The sequence below is a fragment of the Syngnathus leptorhynchus genome, chromosome 6, assembly GCF_054491065.1.
Source record: "Syngnathus leptorhynchus isolate UIUO chromosome 6, UIUO_Slep, whole genome shotgun sequence".
Classification (NCBI taxonomy): domain Eukaryota; kingdom Metazoa; phylum Chordata; class Actinopteri; order Syngnathiformes; family Syngnathidae; genus Syngnathus; species Syngnathus leptorhynchus.
In genome coordinates, this window is record NC_141200.1 from 11,931,463 (window position 1) to 11,953,605 (window position 22,143).

General features: G+C 41.9%; 2 protein-coding genes across 4 annotated transcripts; one reads left to right on the forward strand and one right to left on the reverse strand.

Annotated features, from left to right (window-relative positions):
• The first annotated feature begins 2,895 nt into the window (after positions 1 to 2,895).
• On the forward strand, positions 2,896 to 15,740 carry rassf8a (Ras association domain family member 8a). Of its 3 annotated transcripts, none has more exons than XM_085915025.1 (6): positions 2,896 to 3,219; positions 8,899 to 9,098; positions 10,594 to 11,387; positions 11,638 to 11,835; positions 12,680 to 12,824; positions 14,089 to 15,740. In XM_085915025.1, the coding sequence occupies exons 2-6, from the start codon at positions 8,996 to 8,998 to the stop codon at positions 14,208 to 14,210; spliced, it is 1,362 nt and encodes a 453-aa protein (XP_085771151.1). In that variant the 5' UTR covers positions 2,896 to 3,219; positions 8,899 to 8,995; the 3' UTR covers positions 14,211 to 15,740. The 3 variants fall into 3 exon arrangements, with proteins under 3 accessions (XP_085771151.1, XP_085771153.1, XP_085771152.1); XM_085915027.1 differs by having other exon boundaries at positions 12,689 to 12,824; XM_085915026.1 differs by having other exon boundaries at positions 8,902 to 9,098.
• Positions 15,741 to 16,338: 598 nt separating this feature from the next.
• Positions 16,339 to 21,600, reverse strand: bhlhe41 (basic helix-loop-helix family, member e41). The gene is made up of 5 exons (XM_085915155.1): positions 21,393 to 21,600; positions 21,250 to 21,316; positions 21,025 to 21,132; positions 20,807 to 20,918; positions 16,339 to 19,841 (listed from the first exon to the last, which is right to left on the reverse strand). The coding sequence occupies exons 1-5, from the start codon at positions 21,452 to 21,454 to the stop codon at positions 18,928 to 18,930; spliced, it is 1,263 nt and encodes a 420-aa protein (XP_085771281.1). The 5' UTR covers positions 21,455 to 21,600; the 3' UTR covers positions 16,339 to 18,927.
• Positions 21,601 to 22,143: the final 543 nt, after the last annotated feature.

A 22,143-nucleotide genomic window follows, 5' to 3' on the forward strand; every position in this document is an offset into this window, starting at 1 on the left:
GCCGTGTGGCTGCCATGCTGCAGACTCGAGTCAACAAAGTCTAGGGGGCGACTCCACTATATATAGGCGCTAAATATAACTGCAAAGTCCCCGTCAGACGTCATTCCAAGGCAGGGAAGTGATTTGGCAAGGCCTTGTCAGTTTTCCTACGTGTTCACTCGGATCCCTCCTGCGGGCTGAATTTGCATACACGAACCACATTTTACACGACGCACCCAAATAAAACGTCGTCTTAAAATACAGCATGCTACTGCAATGTTTTTTTCCCCATTGTTCTTACAAATGAACATGGACGAATTTGGCAGACCAAGCAGTTAAAGGGCCCAAATGTCTTGAACATAGTTTGTTTACTTTTTTTTTTTTTTTTTTAGAAAAAAATCAAAATTCTAGGTCGTAGTGATATGTATATTTCTGAAGTCACTCTTTTTTTGTATGCAAATTGCTTTATTTTCTATACAGGGTTGCGAACTGACTTTTTTTTTTCACCAATAGTACCTCAAAACAAAACCAAGATGACCAACATTAAAATACAGTCGCATTGAACTAGACAGCCGTGGGATCCTAGATTATGTCACTACATGGGCTGTGACGCGTCAAAACAACTCTAATCACCCACAAGACGCTACGATTATTGTGCTACATTTGAGTAGTCTGACATTGGCAACGAGACAGATTGCATTCTTAAAAATGTACCCTAACATTATGTTTGAAAATATCCACTGTGCTGAAATCCATCCATCCATTCTCTGGACCTATTTTTTCTCTTTTCAAGTGTACCTGGAGCCATACGTGTCGCCAGCCAATCACCGGACACTAAGAAACAGGAAAGGAAAAACTGTCACTTTTTTTTACAACACACACAAAATGTGAATCAAACAATTGTCATATTGCATTGCATATTAAGATTGTGTTGCTAACACGCACATTTAAACTCCAACTCAGCATGTGTTTCATGCTAAAAAAAAAAAAAAACTAAATGGGACAGTTAATAGAACTAGTCTTAGGGACTGGGTATTGTTGAGTCATTGCTATTTTTTCCTCTTGTGCACCTTTTGAAGTAAGCAACTTTATGCTTAACCACGGGCAGAACTGTATTTAGTGGCTAGTTTGACAAAAGTTTCCAAAAGTGTCATCTTCTCGATTCAAATAACACATTCTCGGGGCATTCTCATTTCGACACGGGATCCGTAGTTATTCAAACTTGCCACTGAGGGGCAGTCATTTTCTGTTTTCGAAGGTTCGCAAAAGCATCTCTTGTCATTTGCCAATCTTCATCTGCCTTGATAAAAACGAATAATAAGGAATAATGAATTACTTTTTAATAGTTTACTTGCAGGTTTTAATTTGTTGTTTTGCTCACGTCTGGGTGCCATCCAAAAGTTGCTAATAAATACGACAAAGTATGTTGTAACTCATAAATTTCAAGCAAGTTCCACAACATGGTCAACATTGCGTTGTTTATTATAAATAGTATCAATTCTGCATGGCCACCTGGATAAATTTTCTGTTGAGTGCAAGGGAATCCCTCAAGGATAGACATTTCTGGACCGTTTCAATGTACAACAAAATGAAGCACGCCAATTTTGACTGCACTTCCACTTTTTATACAACAGCGGGAAAATGTATACAAATGTTGTGTTTTATGGTCCGAAAATAACACCACTGTCAGTCTCAGGACCTGCTTATCCTCACGTGCTGAACACTGGCGGAGCTAGAGGGACGACCGCTGGGGCGCTGCTCTCCCTGGAATAAATTTGGACCCCCCCAGGTGCCAGGCCAGATAACGAGTATTTTTCCAGGAATTTCTTTCCACATTTTCCAACATGCTTTTCAGCGTTATTTGTAGAATGTGGGATGCTTTGTGAATGGGTGACCTGAGGAAGATTTTTTTTTTCTGTACAAGAATAAAGTGTAATTGCACATCCACTACAGTAGCTGGCTGTCATCCATCCATCCATCCATCCATCCATCCATCCATCCATCCATCCATCCATCCATCCATCCATCCATCCATCCATCCATCCATCCATCCATCCATCCATCCATCCATCCATCCATCCATCCATCCCACCCATTTTCTATACGACCACGTCCCTACGTGGGTCGCGGGCGAGCTGGAGCCTATCCCAATAGTCATCAGGCAGTAGGCGGAGGACAGCCAATCGCAGGGCACACAGAAACGAACGACCATCCGCACTCGCACTCTAGGAGCAATTTGGAGTGCGCAATTGGCCTACCAAGCATGTTTTGAGGATGGGGGAGAAACCAGAGTACCCGGAGAAAACTCACGCGGACACGGGGAGAACATGCAAACTCCACACAGGGAGGGCAGGAGGTGGAATCAAACCCGCAACCTCCTAACTGCGAGGCAGGTGCGCTAACCAGTGCGCACCGTGCCGGCTGGCAGTGATGTTCTATTTATTTATTTATTTATTTATTTATTTATTTATTTACTTAGTTAGTTAGTTAGTTAGTTAGTTAGTTAGTTAGTTAGTTAGTTAGTTAGTTAGTTAGTTAGTTAGTATTAATTTTAGGGAAATTCATGCAGCTATCTTTTCTGAGACTAAAAAAACGTAAACGTATGTATTTATGTTTTATTTAATGTTAGGGATACAATGTATATATTCAAAGGTGAGTTGGGGAGGCAAGGATTGTATTCTTCTTCCTGTGGCGGGCGTAACTGAAAATAATTGAGAAGCACTGCTTTTTTCCCTCCCACAATATATTTGTGGGTATTGTTTCTTAAGGTGGGGTGAGCTGACTTGAAGGTCAGTACGTGTGGATGTTCAGGACACCTTCCCGTGACCAGATGTCCTGGATGCGGGAGTTGTGGCTGGGGTGGCCTCTCCCTTTAAACAGTCCACAATGCCTTGCGGTGCCCCACTTCCAATACGATGTGTGCGCCTGCAGGAGAGAGGAGACAAGTGTGGGAGACTGGGAGCTGAGATTTTTTTTTTTCTCCCCCCAGTTCACTGGCGTAAAAGCAAAACACTAGTACACTCCGAGTGAACCGACTCAAACTTTGGGACGGGGAGCGCAAACGTCCTTGTCGTTTTTGTCACCAAAAACGACTAAACACCACTTTATCGCAAGTTGTTGGGAGGATATAGTGAAGAAGGATATCATTTGCGCTATTTTTTTTTGCCTCTACGAATGTTTGATCTGCAAACTTCACTTCGCAAAAGGAGCAGTGCGCCGAGTCCTCTTTGCGCCATAAAGGTAAGAGCAGTGGCGCAAATCAAAGTGAAATATTGTCTATCTCTGCTTCTCCTGGTAGTTTCTCCTGCCGAGAGGCTTTGATGCAACTATTTCAACTTTACTGCACATCGATCAGCGAATACCGTTACATGGTTGATTAGTTGAGATGATCAAAGTGCCCATCTATTTTCAACAAACTATTAGGCTTTGTGTGCTGGGTTTTTCTCGCTGTTTTATTACTCTCCGTCCATGCTTGCGAGATGAGAATCACATCTTCTCTCATTTAAAGGTCGAGTTGTAATAGTAGAACCTACTTGTGGGAGTCTTTTGGTTTACCCAGTTCATAGCTTTACTTGGGTACAAAAATGCATAACCTTAGCATTTACTCACTTTGGTGCACTTAAGTCACCTCACTATAGGAACCAGAGGACATTGGGCTGCATTAAAGGTACCCTTCCATAATGATTATATATATATATGTCTTTTACAGAGAACATGTCAAAATCAATCTGTTTGGGGGGGGGGGGGGGTTTAGGGGGAATGATGCATTTCAAAAACTGGAATTGTGTTAATTGTAATTGTGTTAAGTCTCTCTCTCTCTCTCTCTCTCTTTTTATCTCTCTATCTATCTAATCTTCTATGCTTTTATCTGATTTTGCCCAATCAAATGCAATCATAAATGCACATCGCCACCCAATAAGGCAACAGTATCTAGGGCAGGTGTGTCCAATTCTTGTCTTCGAGAGCTACGATCCTGCATGTTTTAGATGTTTCCCTCCTTCAAAACACCGGGTTCAAATGGTCAGCTCATCAGCAAACTCTGCTGAAGCGCAATAGTGTTCTCGATCATTTGAATCCGGCTTATTTCCAACCCAGGATCTTTCAAAACCAATAAAAGAACAGCAGATTACTGTTTAAAATGAACTCAAAGATATGAGGTGGAGACTTTTAAAGACATGCTGACAAAATTAATCTTGAGTTTTATACGGCCTACTATGAAATAGTTCTAGCTGCAGAAATGTGTAGCGCCAGCTATACAGTATAAGATTTAAAGCCTGTCCAGGGGCCTCTCGCTGCCCTGCTGCGCCCCTTCTGTCTCTTCAAAGCTGGCCAGCAAACGATGCATATGGCACAGAAACAAAAGCAGCATTATTGCCTGGCCAAATGTGCCATCCAGATGTTGCGAGTTGCTGCCTGTGTTGACATCTAGGAGGTTGCTTCAGGGCCTAATAGTTTTTATTATCGACTCGAGAGGCAGAGGGGCATTTAGTTTTTCCTACATTCAAATATTGGAACAGGACACAGAATCTCGTACAAATACTGTTTACAACGATTAAATTACCTATAAAATCATACTTATTGCTCATTTGGCTATCACCGCATGCATTTAAAGAGACTACAGTTAACCCTTTTCGAAACTGCTTATCCCGTTCAGAGAGCTGAACCTTAACCCAGCTGACTTGAGATGAAAAGCAGACTACACCCTTCACTGGTTGGCAGTACGTTGCACAGTCTCAACCCATTAGCATTAATATTCACACCAATACTTAGTGGGAACGTGCAACAAAGTCGGTCAAACATGCCATTACACCAAGAGTGACTGACAGTTACATATATGTGCAAAAAAAAAAAAAAAGAAAACACTTTGCAATTTTGAATCACCGTTTGTACTGATGGCAAAGCTGTCAAAAGTATCATCATTGAAATGCAACATACATGCCATACAGTACTTTATGTATTGCTTCACTATTGCGGTGCAGTAAATGTACACTTATGCTTTATTAGCTCAAGCACTACAAGAGGACTGTGAGGGGCCATTGTTGTTTTGGTTGTGACACACTCGTGCATGCCCAAACAGAATACTTCAAACTCGTGGGCTTCCTCATGTGCTCCATTTTCACAGATAACAATTTTCAGTTTTGAGACGTTACTGTCTCATGAAAGTTTCTACAAGTTTAAAAGAAGAATATTTTAAATTTCCACAATGCCCCAGGGCTATTAATGTGTGAATCGTAGACTTGCTCAATTTAACAAAAATAATCAATTTTTATCTTATTATTTTAATTGAATCAAGAGTCCACAAAGAGTGTGATTTGTGAATGGGGCCCTCAGCTTCCAATTGCCAATCCCTGCTATAGTTAGTCAAGATCACAGAGAACGTTTTCCCATAGCATCCTTATCTTTAAGTCATGCGCTGTTGCTTTCCCACTGGCTAGGAATGTATACTCGGGATGTTATCAGTGCTGGCTCTTTCGGATCAAAGCCCGTTTTTGGTTACAGTTTTTGCCATGCGCTCCATTGTTTACTTGTCACAGAGGGCATTCTAAACAAACTGGTGGCATAAATCTTGATAAGAACCGTTCCTATTTTGTTCCCTTTTACCTTTGAGCACACTCTGAAGTTATTGAAATTCTTAGTATGCAGACATACGTTAATGACTTCCCCAGACTGGTGAACTTAAATCCTTCAAGTTTCCATTGATATCTATTGAAGGTCAAAAGGTTTTATTTAAACGTTTGGCAGTGACATAAGAAACTTTGGTTGGTTGCTTCTAATGGCTAAAATCCAATCAACTTACTAGTGACTGCAAAAGAATAACCATCCACTTGACCGTACCTTGTTTGGATTTGTCTCGGTTGTAGCTTTTGACCACTGCGTGGACATTGAAGTACATCTAGGGTTCTGTTTGTGATTATTAAGTCTAAACCACATTTGTACCACAGGAAGGGCAAATAGAATGAAAGGTTGATAATTTAAACAGGGCTACACCAGAATGTAAGAAACGGTCCATTGTTTAAACGTGTCAGCATTTTTTTTTTTCTAGTTGTTTTGTGATTACTTCATTTCTGTAAATCACTTGAAGAAGCCGTGCAAATGTTAAGGTCTAAAGTCTCCAGCATTTTTCCGAAGGTGTGAGTTATTGCACCATGCAAGAAGCCGCGATGAAACACCCACACAAGCATATGGTAGGTTGTTTACAGCAGCCGCCAGGAGAAGCCTTTACCTCGGCCAACTCGACCTGGAGGTTAGTCACGGGCACCCAGACGGCACACTTCTGTGCGCTCGTGGCAATTCACCTTGAGTCAACAGCACGTTTTCTCACGAAGGTTTACATGTTTGCTGCGGCTGATCATATCAAAGGATTTCAGTTTCATGAAATACTTCTCTGGCTTAGATGAGCTGCACAAATCAGCGAGTGGGCATCTCCCCTGACTGCGGCTTGGACGAGCCAGAGAAATCAAGCATGCGGAGGTTAAGATGGCTCTCTGCCATTCCAAAGCTCTGCTCCAGTCGTCAGGGTTTCCGTTGTTGGTATTGTTATGAATCGAAGCGGAGTAGTCCCTAAGTGTTCATGTAAATCACATCGTTTAAATTTTAGGATTACAGAAATTTAATTAAAACACAATAAACTGTCTTCCCTAAACTCCACTGGGTCAACATATCGGTATAATTGTGTGTGTGCGTTTTTTTTTCACTCCTTCCCCCACACTTCTAATCCTTGAAGGCTGCTTTGCATCAAAGCCTTAATGAGAAAGTTTTATAAAGTTGTTACTGTGTTTTGGTTGCCTGCAGGAAACAATATTGCAGAGCTTTTTTATGCCTCTTTTATTTGGAGTCTAAATTAAAGTGAAAACATTTAAATGATTAAAGCCACCCCACAGAAGCACCAAATGGTCTTTTTTACGCCCAGATATACACTCAATGTTGTGCAAGTCATGTGACCTAGAGCGACATGAATCAAATTGGATGTTTTAATGAAACATTTGACCAGTAAACAGAGTTCGGTACAGCAGTCACATTTCCTTGATGAACAATAGGGAAATACATTTGTTTGTGGATCCACGTACTGATTGACAGCAGCAGGCTTGTGATGAGAGGCTGACTCCTCAAAGGCTGGCTTCCTTCTCAAGGCTCAAGGAGTAGACAACACCCTCAAGCACTGTCCCTACTAGTCATAGGAACAAAAGCCGTTCAGCATTGACCCCAAAATATACGGGGCAATGTGAGCTGTGGCTTGTTTGCATGAGATGGAACTTCCCATTCAAAACAAACAATTTGAAACAATGCAAAAAACAATATGAACTCAAAGTGTCCCGGGCCATGAGTTCATCGTTGGGGGACACATTACGAGCATGTTCCTACATCTAGGATAGAGGTCTTTAATTGTTGTTCTCAGATCGTCAGGACGTTCTGCAATCCTGATTTCAATAAGACCAACATTTAAAACATGCAGAGAACCAGGAATTTTTCAACTGTGGGGGGAATAGTGGTTCTTGGTGAGAAATATGAACCCATGAACAAATGTAAACATAGTTGAATTAATGAGGAGGTACTGACATGCTCATTTTTCTAGCCTGCAGGTTATACTTGTGGAGTAAAAGAATCTCTTTTAGTATTTTCAACTCCTCGTTCCATACACAAAACTCATATCTACCAGAGTAATGCTTTGTATATGAGTCACATTGTTCGTCCGTGTTTAAATTTAACAGTGCAAGTACTGTACTCCATTTTCTTTCAGTTTCACATCATTAATAATCACAAACTAAGTTAGTTGCTCTCCTACATACAAATGCTTCCAATAGGGATTGACTTATGTTTACGCCTGTGGCTGAATGACTCGAGAAAAGCGAAGTTCTGTGGTTAGGCCAGGCCAGCGTGTTAGGGGGCGGGGGGCGAAGGGTAGGTGAACAAAGGGACCATTTGAGACACCGGTCGGTATAGCTTTATAGATGCCTTTCATTCTCTCCTCGTACAACGTCCTTGAAGGAGAGTCCCTCACGCTAGATGAGTGTTCCATGCGTCACGTTATGTTGAAAGCTGACCTTCATGTAACATAACACATGCTTTTAATTTTATCCAGCGGTTGTTTAGTGTCTGTGTTTGGAGCTTGTGGAAAGATTAGTTATGCTCAGCGGTAGGTAGTGTAACCAACAGTTGTACTCAAGTAAGACTACTGTTATAGTAGAATAACGACTCAATAAAAGATTTGTTTCAGATCATTAATTAAAAATAAGTATCCGGTAAAAAAACCCAAAAAAAAACTACTACTGAAGTACAGTGTAACTGGTAAGTAAATTCAGATTAGTTTTTTTCATCAGCATGATGAACATCAATAAACCAAAATATAGTACACTTTATCAACAAAGTTATTTTCTGTAAGTAAATGCAAAAACGTACTAGTGTGTTTTCACTCTCCTTTGGTTATATTTTTGCATCCTAGCTTGTTTGTGTTCTGATGAGCAGAGGGGCTTAATTAGTTTAGCTCAAGGAACAGTGGCATTAAAAACAAAGGCATTTGTCATTTCCTTGTATTGTGATCCCCCCCTGGCTCTACCTTCCTGTTTTGCAACAAAACATTTTTGTGCTACTTCATTCTCTGTTATGTCACACACAGTTTTCCTTTTCTGACCTCACGGTTTCTTAGTTCTTACAAAAGCAAGATCTGGGCTTAGGGATGTCTACTGCCGCTATTTTCCTACTTCTCAGTAGACACGACGTACCTTTTAAGCGCAAAACAACAGTGTTGCGGCCAGATGGTTTTGGCATGACTAATAAAGAAGATGACTCCACTCAGTATTTTCACAGTGCCTAATGATAACGTGACCCAAATAACAACAGTATGAGTTCGACTTGAAGAGAACCAATCATTGAGCATATCATATCCTCTTTGTCCTGTTTCCTCTTGTGTTTCCTCTCAAGAAGCAGCAGAAAGGCCTCGGCTGCCCTTGCGCATCTGATGTCTTCAAGAATGCTGGGGCCAACCCATCACAGTAAGCCTTGTCCCTTTTGACCCACAATGGAGCTCAAGGTCTGGGTGGATGGAGTTCAAAGGGTCGTGTGTGGGGTTACTGAAGCGACCACCTGCCAGGAAGTGGTGATTGCGCTGGCTCAGGCGATAGGTAAGACAAACTGTGCATGTTCTCCACATGCTTTGGTGGGTTTTCTTCTTTTCCCTCCCTCTTGGTAGTCTAGCTGCTCATTTTTACCTCTGAAGACTAAATACGGCCAATAAAAAAAAAACAAATGGATGGATCAACTGTGGTGATAAGTGTATTCTAGACATTGGTCTCCAACTACCGCACACATTTTTTTAATTTCCACTTAAAATTTAAAGTTGATTGAAATAAAATATGCTGCAAATACCACTTTATTTTTTTTTATGTGAGAATAAGTAAAAGCTGTACTGTTTTTGTTAGTTTGTGGTTCTGTTCTACTCTTTCTGTAATTCCAAGTGTTAGTCACTGTGTGTGCATGAAATACCACAGCAAGTTTGGAATCCAACCTCTTATCATACTCGCCTCAGAGTGAAACTGTATCGGAATGTGATTCCAGTGCCCTGTCAGCCTCATATTTAGTTTCTCTACAGACATAATTTACTTTCACTCGACGTTTGTGTAGATATCGTGATCCCGTTTTCAATGTAGCTGACTTCATTATCTATGGATTACTGATTTTGTGTACAAAGAAACTTCCAGGCTCTGCAAAGATTTAGCTCCCCGTCACAACACAGCTGCTTGAAGGTTATGTTGTGTTGTTACTTAGGTGTTCTTGTTTGGTTTTAAGAATTGCAATTATATTCAGTCGGTATCCAGCAGTGTACACTCCAACTTGCAAACTAACATTTGCATTACGTCAATATAGTCTGTCCAAGCAATTGAGAGAGTAAATTCAAACAAAAACACAGTATGGGGAATACATAAACAGATTTTCCAGAACTTGCACTCTCTGCCCTCGCGTACACGCGTCAAGTAGCTAGCCAAGTGACATAATCACTGGTTGATGTCCACAACATAGCCACACTGAACCCCCCCGAGACAACACCAATGTTTTAGTAAATTGCTTTTCGCTGAATGACATGTTGGCACTGGACAATGGTTAATATTATTTTCTTGCCCAGGGCCAATTCATATCAAATAAATTGTTGTCCTTCAGTATGAAACATAAGTAAAGGTACAAAAAAGTGTATTGTAAAACACTCATCAACACACTTATCTGTCATTGAATAAGAAAAAAAACAAACATTTCTCAGTCTTTCCGCCTGCTCCAATTCAGTGGGTCGTGGTGGCTTTATTGGCAATTTCTTACTAACCCAACCCCCCCTACCCATATGGCTTTGCGAGGAATAGAAGTGCTTGAACAGACTGAATTGACATCACTTCCCACAAATAGAGGCTTGGAGGAGGGAAAGTATGACTCATCCCTTTCTCCCCTGCCAAGCTGACAAAGCAGAGCCCCCTCCTCTGCCTTTTTCCTTTTCTTTTAACACAAATGCTTTGTCACGTGGTGTTGAGCACTGCTAATTTTCCGGCCTATATTTTATTCACAGTTACAAATATGAAAGCTCGATTCCTTGAAGCAAATCTTTACAGCGGCTTTCTATTGTGTTGCTGGCAGGTCGGACTGGAAGATACACGCTGGTAGAAAAATGGCGGGACACAGAGCGCCATCTAGCCCCTCATGAGAGCCCAGTTGCCTCTCTAAATACGTGGGGTCAATACGCAGGTGATGTTCAGCTGATTTTGCTTCGCACAGGCCCTTCCCTGACTGAACGGCCCCCTTCGGAGGGGCCCCCTCTGAGGGGCCCTGAACGGGGCTTTCATCGACAGAGCCTCCCCCCACTCGCAAAGCTTCACCATCTCAACGATCGCTCCCTCTGTCGCCGTGAGCCTCGGCGCAAGTCTCTCACCTTTACAGGAGCGCCCCGAGGTCTGAGGGAGATACTGAGCGGTGGGCGGGCGAGTGAAGTTGAAGCCAAGAGGAGACTTCACGTAGGAAACGGTGGGACCCACCATCATGCCGGAGGAGCCACTGGGAGCGCGTCCCATGGCCTGTGGGCCTGTCGAGCGGAGGACCTGGTTCGACTGGTAGGCATTCAGAGAGAAACGCTGAACGTGCTGGAGAAGAAACTAGAGGTTTATGAAGCTGAGCTCAAAGCCTGGGTCGAGGTGCGAGCGGGACGAGCTCCGGGCTGCGCCGGGGACTCGGGCGGGGGTCTGATGGAGGAGATTTTGAGACTGGAGAAGCATCTGAGGAAGACTGAGGTGGAGATGGAGGAGGAGGAGTTTTGGACCACTGAGTTGCAAATTGAGCTGGAGAGTGAGAGACAGTTGGAGGAGAGGCTGGAAGAGCTGCATGGTCGTCTGCAGGGCTGCGAAAAGGACATTGAAGAGAAAATGGCAATGGTGCAGGTGTGTGTTCTTATTCAATCTCAGTCAACAAAAACATTTTGGTAAAACCACAGTAAGCATTCCAAACCTGAATATAAATAAACCTTATAAACTTGAATGGGGTTCACAAAACATTCTGTCAGCCATTGGTATCGGCTGCCGAGTACTTGAAAACAAATTGGTATTTGCCCCATACTTGGAATCAGTACTCACTCATCCCTCGTAAAATAAATGAAATATGCTAAATTCTATTTGTCTCTGGTCCCATCAGGGTGTAGAAAGTGGTTTGGAGGAGATGCGTCTGCAAAGAGAGCGTCAGGAGACCGAGTGGCTCAACGAGGCTGAGGCTCGAGCTCAGGTGCTCCGACTCAAAGCAGAACTGAAAGCACAAGAGAGACAAGCTGTCCAGATGGAGAGTAGCAGTAGAGCTGTGGACAGGTCACTAGGACAAAGCACCCAGAAACTACAGGTGAGACCAATAGATGAATTTTATTTTCTCTTTTAGTGTTACATTCCTAAATATTCCTTCATTTATGATGTGTAAACAGAATGAGTTTGCCAGGTTCTGAGGGTTATGCCAGGTTCTATTTATTTTTCTTTGACTTGTTTTTGAACAATTTAGACACGAGTGGCAGTGAACTCAATTAACTCACTTCCCAATAAGCAGCGGTTTGGCTTCAAATCATTTAATGGCACTTGCAGTTGAAGTTTGCTGTCAAACTAAACCATTTACAAAGACCATTTACAACAACTACATAGCTTTACTGCAAGTATGGCTTCAATAATAGAGAAACTCACCTTATGTATCTTACATAATGATATGAACAAAAAGTCTTTGTGTACTTCTTAATTAATCCCAGCATTAAACAAACTGACTTCGGCACCCTTTAAAAAGTCATCTTCACCAGATGTTTTTGTTTTTTTTGTGATCATTTCTTGCTCTCATGGGCCCCAAAAGAATTAAAGGTGGAAGAACTTGATAGCTCTGACGTCAAAGAGATCCGACACGCTTGCCCATTTCGTGCATCAATATCAGTAAGGAGAAAATGAACTGAGAAAATTGGATTGTATTGTTATAATTTATATAGTGGATTGTTATGCAACCACATGCTTGCTCTATCTATGCTTAAGCTCTGAGGATAGGGTCCCCCCAACTGGCTCACTTGATCCTTTAAATGTAGAGACCGAAAATATCGTCACTCTCAGAGCCCCAAAGCTACTCTGTGATTTTCTTTTACCACCACAATGAATAAATGTCCCCCCCCCCCTCCCTCTTTCCCATGTCATTATGATGTTATACTATTTCATGAAAGGACATGCAGCATGAGCTGGAACAGCTAACCAAGGAGCTCAGGCAGGTTAACCTGCAGCAGTTCATCAAGCAAACCGGCACCAAGGTCACAGTGCTGCCGGCTGAACCTGCGGAGGACGAAAGTACAAGCACCAATCGTGTCATAGGTAATATCCGTCCCTGGTTTAATTGGTGGCTATGTATTGACAAATATACTCATCTATGCTCTGTAAAGGATAAACAAAAAAATAAAAATAAAGATCTTCACCTGCATTGAATAATAAGAGCTTTCAGGATTATATAGAGCAGACCTTGGGGAAATGGCATGCAGTCAGTGATTCAAGGCTCACTTATGTTTGACCTATTTGAATGGGTTTGACCTGAGACATGCATTAGAGTGTAATCATATGCGAGAGTACAAGGTGCCTTAGCCAGAATAGTGCTTCGTAGCACAAATAGTTAGCGCTTCTCGTCTCAATGCCGACAGTCAGAAGTGCTGACTTCAACTTCTTCATTCACACACGTTCTCTATCGTACACTAAGTACTTTTGGACCACGGCTCTGTCATCCTCCATAAATGTTGACAAACAGACAAAAATCACTGAATTACATGGATTCAATCACTATCAAAGATTTATTTCCATTAGCCAACAGTTAGACTTGTGTTAGGAAATTGCATTATCTTTTGGGAAGATGGCTGATAGTTGAAAACATCCATTCATTTTCTAGCGATGACACTGTTGAGGGTTACAGGGAAGCAAGAGGCTGGCCAATGGCTACACTGCACTAATCACCAGTCAATCATAGGGCTGACACAGCACTTTACCACTTTGGCCTTTTTTTTTTTTTTTTTCTGCCCCATCTCAGTCAGCATTAGAGACTTAACAGAGGTTAAATACAGCCAGGCTTTACCAGATTGTGAAGTTTAACACCCAAGACTAAATTTGCACACCTCTTTGTGTTGGAAGCAATTGTCACTGTTGCACTGATGTCACCACACCTAATTATTATCTTAATGTCGTGAGTCACAACTGCTGCGTGAATGCACGCTTGCTTTGGCAAGTTCTGCCTGAAAGGCAGAGGTGACTAAATCCTATTAAAGTTCTTGCCTTGCTGCAATTCTCTTTACTTCAACTCATGGTAAAAACGATGTAAAGTGACTTTCCCAAGAATTTCTTTCCTGGCTGCAAGTGTGTAAAATATTAAGAACAGATCGTAACATCTTCTTTGTTACATTAATGATAGACTAGAAATTGTCCGTTGACGTGAATGCAAGTATGAACTGTTATTAGTTTATAAATACGCTGGCTGGTGACCACTTCAAGGTCTCAGTCAAAATCTTCTTGGATAGGCTCCAGCTCACTTGTTTTCCATTCTCGTGTGCAAAATCATTTCCCCTATTTTGCATTCATTTCCATTTTCCATTTTCAGATTTGGTTCCACTAACCGGCTCCCTGAAGCGTCCCGTGTCCCTGCAACCGTTGTCCGGCTATCTCCGGGTCTTAAAAAGTCCTCTCAGCTCCGGCCTCAACCCAGAGGGCATCTATGTTTGAGGCTCCACCACACTCCTGTGCTGCCGGTGACTAGAGCACAATGGTTCATTTTTTTTCAATTGGATCACTTTGCACAGGATACCTCAATAACACAAACCCCGTACAGTGTCGTCTAACGAGGCAACCACTTGCGAAGGAACAGTGTAAAACTTTGCTGGCGAAGGATTTGTTGGCACACAAAGAAGGTCTTGTGTTAAGCATGCACTTTGAAGCATTTCTAACCACGGCCCAGGCCGCCCTGGACATCTTTTAAAACACAACCAAGTAACGTATCATTTTACTCACTCTAGTAGCTCCTGAAGGCTTTATACTGCTTTCTTGCTGGTACTATAATTCCAAACTGGCCTTTTTCGAACGATTGTGAATTGATGAAATTATATCCATTTAGTAGTTATGCATTGAATACATTTACTCCACCTGATGCCAGACTGACTTAAACTATGAAGGATATAAGAAAAACAATTATAATTTCGTTGACTGTAACTCCTACTTGTTAAAGCTATGCATAAATAGGTTTATTTCTATAAAAGGCTTTCATCCTTTGAAATCTAAAATGTTTTCATTAGCTAATCAAGTGGGGCATTCCCTCAATGATAAATGCAGTGTCCTTATTCCTGCAGTGATATAGGCTACATGAAATCAAGTTACTTGTTCTCCAAAACCTTTTATTTGTTTATTCTTGTATGTTTTATGCCTTGTGGCCAAAGATGAACAGCTCTGAGCGCATGATTGTGATGTTTTTTATAGCCATATACCGTACATGAAGAGCACCAAAAGTACAGTGAATCACTTGTGGCATGCTACAGCTCTTTAATGTACAATGTACGTATGTGTTCATGTTAGATTGTATCTCATCTGCTAACCACAGCAAAGTGCCTTAATGTATTCGTTGGGTAGTGGGTGATGATGATGATGATGATGATGAAAATGAAGCTATGGTGGGAATATTGAAGAAATAAGTTTGGTGGTTAGAGTAGTGCTACATTGCTGCCCTGATAACATGGCAACAACCAGTAACGTTGTTCTTGTCAATAGTTAAGAGGGAATATTTGAGATTGGATAAGTCTGCAAGCGTGCTCCACGTTGTTACTGTTATCACCACTTATTTGTTGTAAAATATTCCATATTAGTATTCAACCCATTCATAACATTCTTTATGCTTTACTTGGACAATTAATTTTTTGGAGGTTTGCAGTCTTAGCATCTGTCACTTTGCACAATTCCATAAGAAACATGATAGCCAACATATACGTACGTATCTTACATTTATTTTTAAATGACATGCTTATTTTTAAATTACACTTATTTTGTATCAACTTATAAATAAGGATGGATTTCTACTTTAAGGAAACCTACTTGTGTGCATTTGTGTGATGAGATGTACGAAGTAGCTGTGATCACTGTTTACAATGCTCTTGAGATTTGCAAGATGTCAACTGTACCTGCGTTTTTTTTTTTTTATTCCACCTTGAAAGAGGTACGGTTGTAACTGTTGATGAGATAATGGCATGACTCAATAAAACCGTCTGACACAAGTTTTAAAAATATATAGTATTTGGAGTATTTGTGCTGTGCAAATGTGTTTCACAAATTGGCCAGTAGATGGCGGTATTTACTCAAAGGTGAAACATTTCACGTGAATGACGCGTCTTTGAATTTAACTATTTATGCTACACTGTGATGTGAGGGTACAAAAAAACCACGTCTTAATTTGGTACTAATCTGACTTATTTATTGCCAAAATCAGTTGACCCCATGTTATTGACCACTAGAAGATCCACAATAATCTATTTTTCAAGTTGCAAATAATGCTATAGTATCAAGGTAGAGGTGGCCCCCTTGTTTTTCATCATCCTTCTCTCACATGACCTGGGATCAAAGTCTGGGCTTATGTACATTCTTAAGGCATGACCTGTCATCTTGATTGGAGCTGCATGACTGTGTTTCAACTCCTCAACATGTCTGCCGAGGTCTGAATACAACACGTAGGCTTACTTGTTGCAAACTTTAAAGTCCCCTACAGGATTTGTGGCTTCCCCACCACCTGTTAAATTGCCACCACGCACAGCAGACATACTGCAATTGATGAGAAAAAGTCCAATGTTGAGTTTTGATATTTATTTTTCAATTCATCAGCAATAATTTATAACAGCATAATGTGAAAAGCAACAAAATGTGCAACACCTGCTCAGGGAAATATTTTTTTCTTTAAAAAAAAAACCCAAAAACAAATTCATAGACATCTACATCATTGACAGACATTTTATAGTACATTCACAAAAAATATTTACAGACATACATGCCACTTTCTATAACAGTTGATGACCAATTTGAGGCTAACCAGGCTGAAGAAAACTACAAAAGCAACATCATGTTTGCGAAATACAAAGTAAATCACATGAGAAACCTTTTTAAAAAGCTTAATGTCACTTAAGTTGCAGGAATTGCTCTCAAATGACAGTCATGTGAACACAGCTTTTTTTTTTTTCATTAAAAAACATTTTACATAACAGTATAACAGAAGCGTATTGTAGTAGGAGTCAATATCTGATCAAAATGTCTAATAGCTAAATTGGGCAGATGACAAGAGTTCCCACTCCATTGCGACGTCTGATCCCAGTTTGTCTTGAAATCATGTTTGAATCAAGACAACACAAAAGGTCAATTACTTATTGGCTTTTCATGGAGAACATGACTTTTTGGGAGGTGGAGGTAAAAGCAGAAAAAAAGTGCACTTTACATCTCAGAGAGAGAAATGCTGTTCCTACTTACAAATGTTAACAGCTTGGAAAATACAGGTACATTCAATATCAAAGATCTATAAGGTGCTATCCTACATTGCTTCCTGGAGGTAAAGAGCCTCACTGCATCTCAATGCAGAAATGCCTCAATTGGGGGACCTACAATACGCTGGCTATGGAGCTCGTTGTGGAGGGAAAAGCTTCTCCAGTGTCGCAGTTAAGAACTTAAATGAGCCTACTTATGACTGACTCTGGAAAAAAAATATATATATAACGGTCATTCACTTTGATAGATTTTTTTATATGGCGATTGTGTGAGTTTTTTTGTGTATCCAATAATATTTGTGTTTTAAGAGGAACCTTAATGTCTCTCAGAGTACCCTGCGCAAAAAGCTGGGAGTGAGGTATCGTGGCCATCGAGGCCATCTAGTGCACATTTACATCTTGATTTACCCGACTCTCATCCAGGTTTGAATATTTACAGTCTGAGCAGATGCAGCGAAATGTTCCAAACCTTGTCAGACGTCCTTCGCAACGTCTTACATCCAAAGAGATAAACTGGGATATTGCGCACTTGCACTTGTAGTACTCAAAATTTGACATCAATGCTGCCATTTGAGAATATTTTATCAAAGCGCTTACAAAACTAACTGCAGTGCAACACAACAGTTTGGCCAATCATTGTCGATGAGCTTTCAGATGAATTAATCTAGCATAAGTGCAAAAGGCACAGTCAGAGGTGCTCCATCAAGGTAGCTATAATACACAAAAATCGACTCCATAGACCCACATCATTGATATTTGTTTACATCCTCAGAAATTGCCATGACCTTACAAATTGTGTGAATGCTGAGAGATGCAACGACATTGGACAACTAGTAATGCAAGCACGTCCCTAATGGGATGACATCAGAGGAATATGACTGGCCCGCACACTAGGCCTTGGTGCACCTAACCAGCGAGCTGCAATGGGTCAACTGCAACCCCTGGTGTCCTTATCGAGGTGGCTTGGCGTGATTGTCAAGGAGAAAACTAATTACTGTGAATCAGGAAGAGGAAATGGACAAGAAATTAATGAGTCCGCGTGAATATTTGAGTGACTTTTGGCCTTGATCGCCTCATTCATTGATGACACTCGTGTATTGCGGCAACAGACTTATCGTGCTTTGCTTTTTAGCCACAATTATTAATATAAAGTAGTATTATAAAAATAAGATACACATATTTGTATCATCATATCTAAAACTGATATTTTTGTTGCAAAATCTTGAGATACGAGGTGGATTTTTTTTATTTTGACTGTGTGACATTCAAAATCAGAATCTGGTTCAGTGCCCCATGTGTTCAACCTTGTCACTTTGTGTGCGGCTGACGACAGCGATGATCTTTGTTCCTCAGTATAAAACATTCCAGGCAAAAACAATTTGACTTCCATTCTGAATGAGTGTCACATTTAGTGGCTATGGAATAATGATACTTCAATTATTTTCATTAGGGTCACAGGTGAGCTTCAGTGTGGATGTCAGTTAATTTAGAGAGACTGAGTACACGCGGACTCGTCGCCAGCAATCAGTGGGCAAATAGAAAAAAACAACCATGCATTGAAATATTGAGTTGGTTTCTAACCTTAGCCATCAACTGGGAGGAGGAGGCGAGGTGGGGGTCACCTATTTGTATATTTTGCGTGCAAAACCACAAGATGACACCAAAGTTCTGGCTAGATGGAAAGAAGTATGAGTGACATGACAAATCTTGACTCCGGGATCAACTTGTGTTTAGTCTGGATTTTTTTGTGCGTGTTTTTGCAATGCGTGAGAAGACCGAGATCTTAGAAGAGCATGCAAACTGTCATGATGATAAATATAATATTATTATCTATTAAGTTAGGGGTGCTTGACTCTCAGCATTCACACAAGAAATGGATCTGATATGAAAGTGTATTGCCTCCAAGATGAAGGCGATCCGACCCAGACAAGTTAGCTGCTTTGACAGACTGGCGACTGGTCACGTGGCCGCCGAATCCCACTCTCCTCATCGTCGTCGTCGTCACTCGTGGGACATTCGTCACGGTCCTCGGGTGAGCTCATCTCGGGCTCGCGGGTGTTGCCGTCGTCAGCGATTTGGGGGTCCTCGCACGGAGATAAAGCGCTTAATTGCGCCGACAAGCTCGGAAAGGCCGCAGCGGCCGCTACGGCCGCGGCCGCGGACGCTTGTGCAGGGTACAGCCACGGGAAGGGGGAGGCCAGGGCCGCCGCTGGGTACATGCCCTTTTCCATGTTGCTTTTATCAAAAAGAGGCATGTACGAGGCAGCGGCTGATGGGTTGATGAAGTAGAAAGGCATGCAAATTGGTGTCTGCTGTCCCACTCCGGTTAATCCCATCAGAGAGTTCATCAACGCCATATCGGCGGCCCCCGAGCCATTTGCGGACCAGTTCATCTTTGGTTTCTTGGCCGGGCGATCGTCTCCAAACTCCTGCTTGATTTTCACACCTTTGGCTGCCTGCAAGGTGTTGCTGTGCTCACACTCTTTGTCCTTGCCCCCCTCGCCCCCGTAGCCACTGTCCGTGTCCGTGTCGTTCTCGGTCAGATCCCCGCCTTGGGTCCTCTGGATGACCGGGACGCAGTTGGCCTGGTTGTCGGCTTTGTGCCCATCCGGTGTGACGCCGACAGGGAGCTGCTGCTGCTGCTGCTGTGGGGCGAAGAGCGTGCTGGATTGAACCCGGGCCAGGGCCTTGTGGAGGTGCTGGACCAGCTGGGCACCGCTCTGTTCGTGCGCTGTCCAGTTCTCAAACTGACTCAGGTACTGGAGGACTTCTTTGGCGCACGTTTGAAAACCAGAGTGGAAAGCTTCTGCATCGGTGTGAATGGACGACTTCATTGACCGGTCCCCTGTTGAAAGAAAAATAATGGCGTTTTAACTCTAATGCTCTTCACTTTCTTTGCATGCATTCTACTGTATGCTTCAAATCCTGGAAAAAGTTTTTTTTTTTTTTTATCCACCACTTGTTTTTGGATAAAAACATCTGAGGTGTGTCTGAAAAATCTAGGCCCACAAAACAAACCCAGACTTCAAGTTTTCCCCTTCAGTATGGCCCAGATGATCAGCCAGCACATTCAAAAAGAGATCCTGCAGCATTTGAGTAAGAAGAAGTGAGAGTTGACATGACAATGTGTCTACCTCACAATGCCCCGAACATCTGAGCTCAAGGAGGGTCATCAAGAAAATTCCCTTTTGAAAATGTGGAGGAAAACAAGGGAAGACTTGTAGGATTTGAAATATACCTTTTTGATACCAGTCCTGCAATATTTTTGAATCACCATAAATCAAAAATGTCTTCTTTCATGTCTTACAGGGGGGAAAAAAAGCCATGTGTATGCCTTCTGTTTATGTTCAGTATGTATGATCACTCTTATTCTGTTGTACATGTTGCCATTCCCAATCCACAGACCACCAGGGAATGAAAAAAAAACTTTTTGTTCCATCACATGTATATTTTCACCGTTTAAGAATTCTCACCATCGCTGCCATTTATCTGTAAAGTCATCAAATTTCATGTTGAAACACAATTGGAGTATTTTATTTTTTTGATCATTTGTCAAATGTTAAAACAAGTCTAACCGTGAGGCAAGATCAATACGAATACAAAGTGCAATTTAGCACAAAAGATTATATTAAAAAAGAAAAAAAAAACTAAAGACGACAACAACACGTGATCGACAAGTGTCAGCGCACGTGCGGCGTTTGCGGCACTCGGAATGGCGCCCGTGCGTGCAAATATTATTTGTTACTTTCCACTGTGCGTGCTTTTTTCACCACACCTATGTACACAATCGATCAAGCGTGTTGATCTTACCGTTTTGCAAAGCAACGATCTTCTGGTGCTGCTGCTCCGTGACTGCAGTCAATGCGTTTAAATGTTTCAGGGTTAATTCCAGGACAACCGCTTTCTCCAAATGGCCCAGCGTCTGCGTGCATGGACACAAAACACAAGTCCATGATGTCTAATATTCAAATCAGTTTCCCCTTTCCACGCAACCTAAACTTCTTAGAAGTTTAATATCGTGATCTTACCGACAGCTTTAAATGCTCCGGCAGCAGATCCTTCAGTTGACCGATACATTCATTGATTCGGTCCCTCCTCTTTTTCTCTATCAAACGATGTGGTAACTTATAAGCATCCTGTGGAAAACAAAAAAAACCAAGACGCGATACGTGAGTTCCAAAGTTACGTAATATCCATTACAACAAGATATCTAAAGAATGAAAACACGTTTTAAAATATTTCTATTTCCGCACCTTGCCACCATCTTCCCGTTTTATTCCCCTTTTGGATTTGCACATGTACAGAGAAGGGTAGTCCACCCTAAAGTATAAGTGGGAAGAGTCAAACATTGTTTTTTTTTTTAAGACTTCGCAAAAAGAGTTTAAAACACGCTCACCCCAGAAAGTCTCCGCGCTCCATGAAGTGTCTTTCCTGTAAATGTGCTATTCTTTCATCCATCAGGTGTCTCCTGCAGTTTTTCTTGTCACAAATGTTTGTTATTCCACAATGCGCGCGGCTGATGGTGCACACGGTGTCCTCTGCTTGGAGCTGCGCCGCCTAACACTGATACCTCCACTTCTCCCTCCGCGGATGATGTGTCTCGCCGCCCCCCCCTCTCCAGCACCCGCTCGCTCCCTCCCTCCCTCCCTCCCTCCCTTCACGCCGCGGCCACTTCGCAAAGCCGCCTTCCGTCTGCCGCTGTGGCCAACAAGAGCGCACGCGCAACTCAGCGAGGGAACGGCTTCCCACTCACGTGTATTTTCACGGCACAAAGTCCACTAAAACCTGCTCCGTGTGCGTGTCCGTGCGTGCGTGTGCGTCGGTGCGTGCGTGCGTATTACTGCAGCCACAGTCGGTGAGCCAACAGCTGGAGGCTGAAATCATTCTGAGACTTGATTCATGCGACAAGTAAACGAGCACATGCTTGATGAGTTCCAAATCAATTGAGTTGTCGTCGGGTCACGTGTAATTTAAATTCTACCTCTCTTCCACTTAAAACTAACACTTAAAAACACACACACACAAAAAAACACCATAACTGGAAATTACTTATTTCATCGGTCACTGTTTTTCTGTCTGATGTACTTTTGTAAATTACAATAGAAAAGTACTAACTCGCACTCTGTATTTAAAGGGACCATACTGTG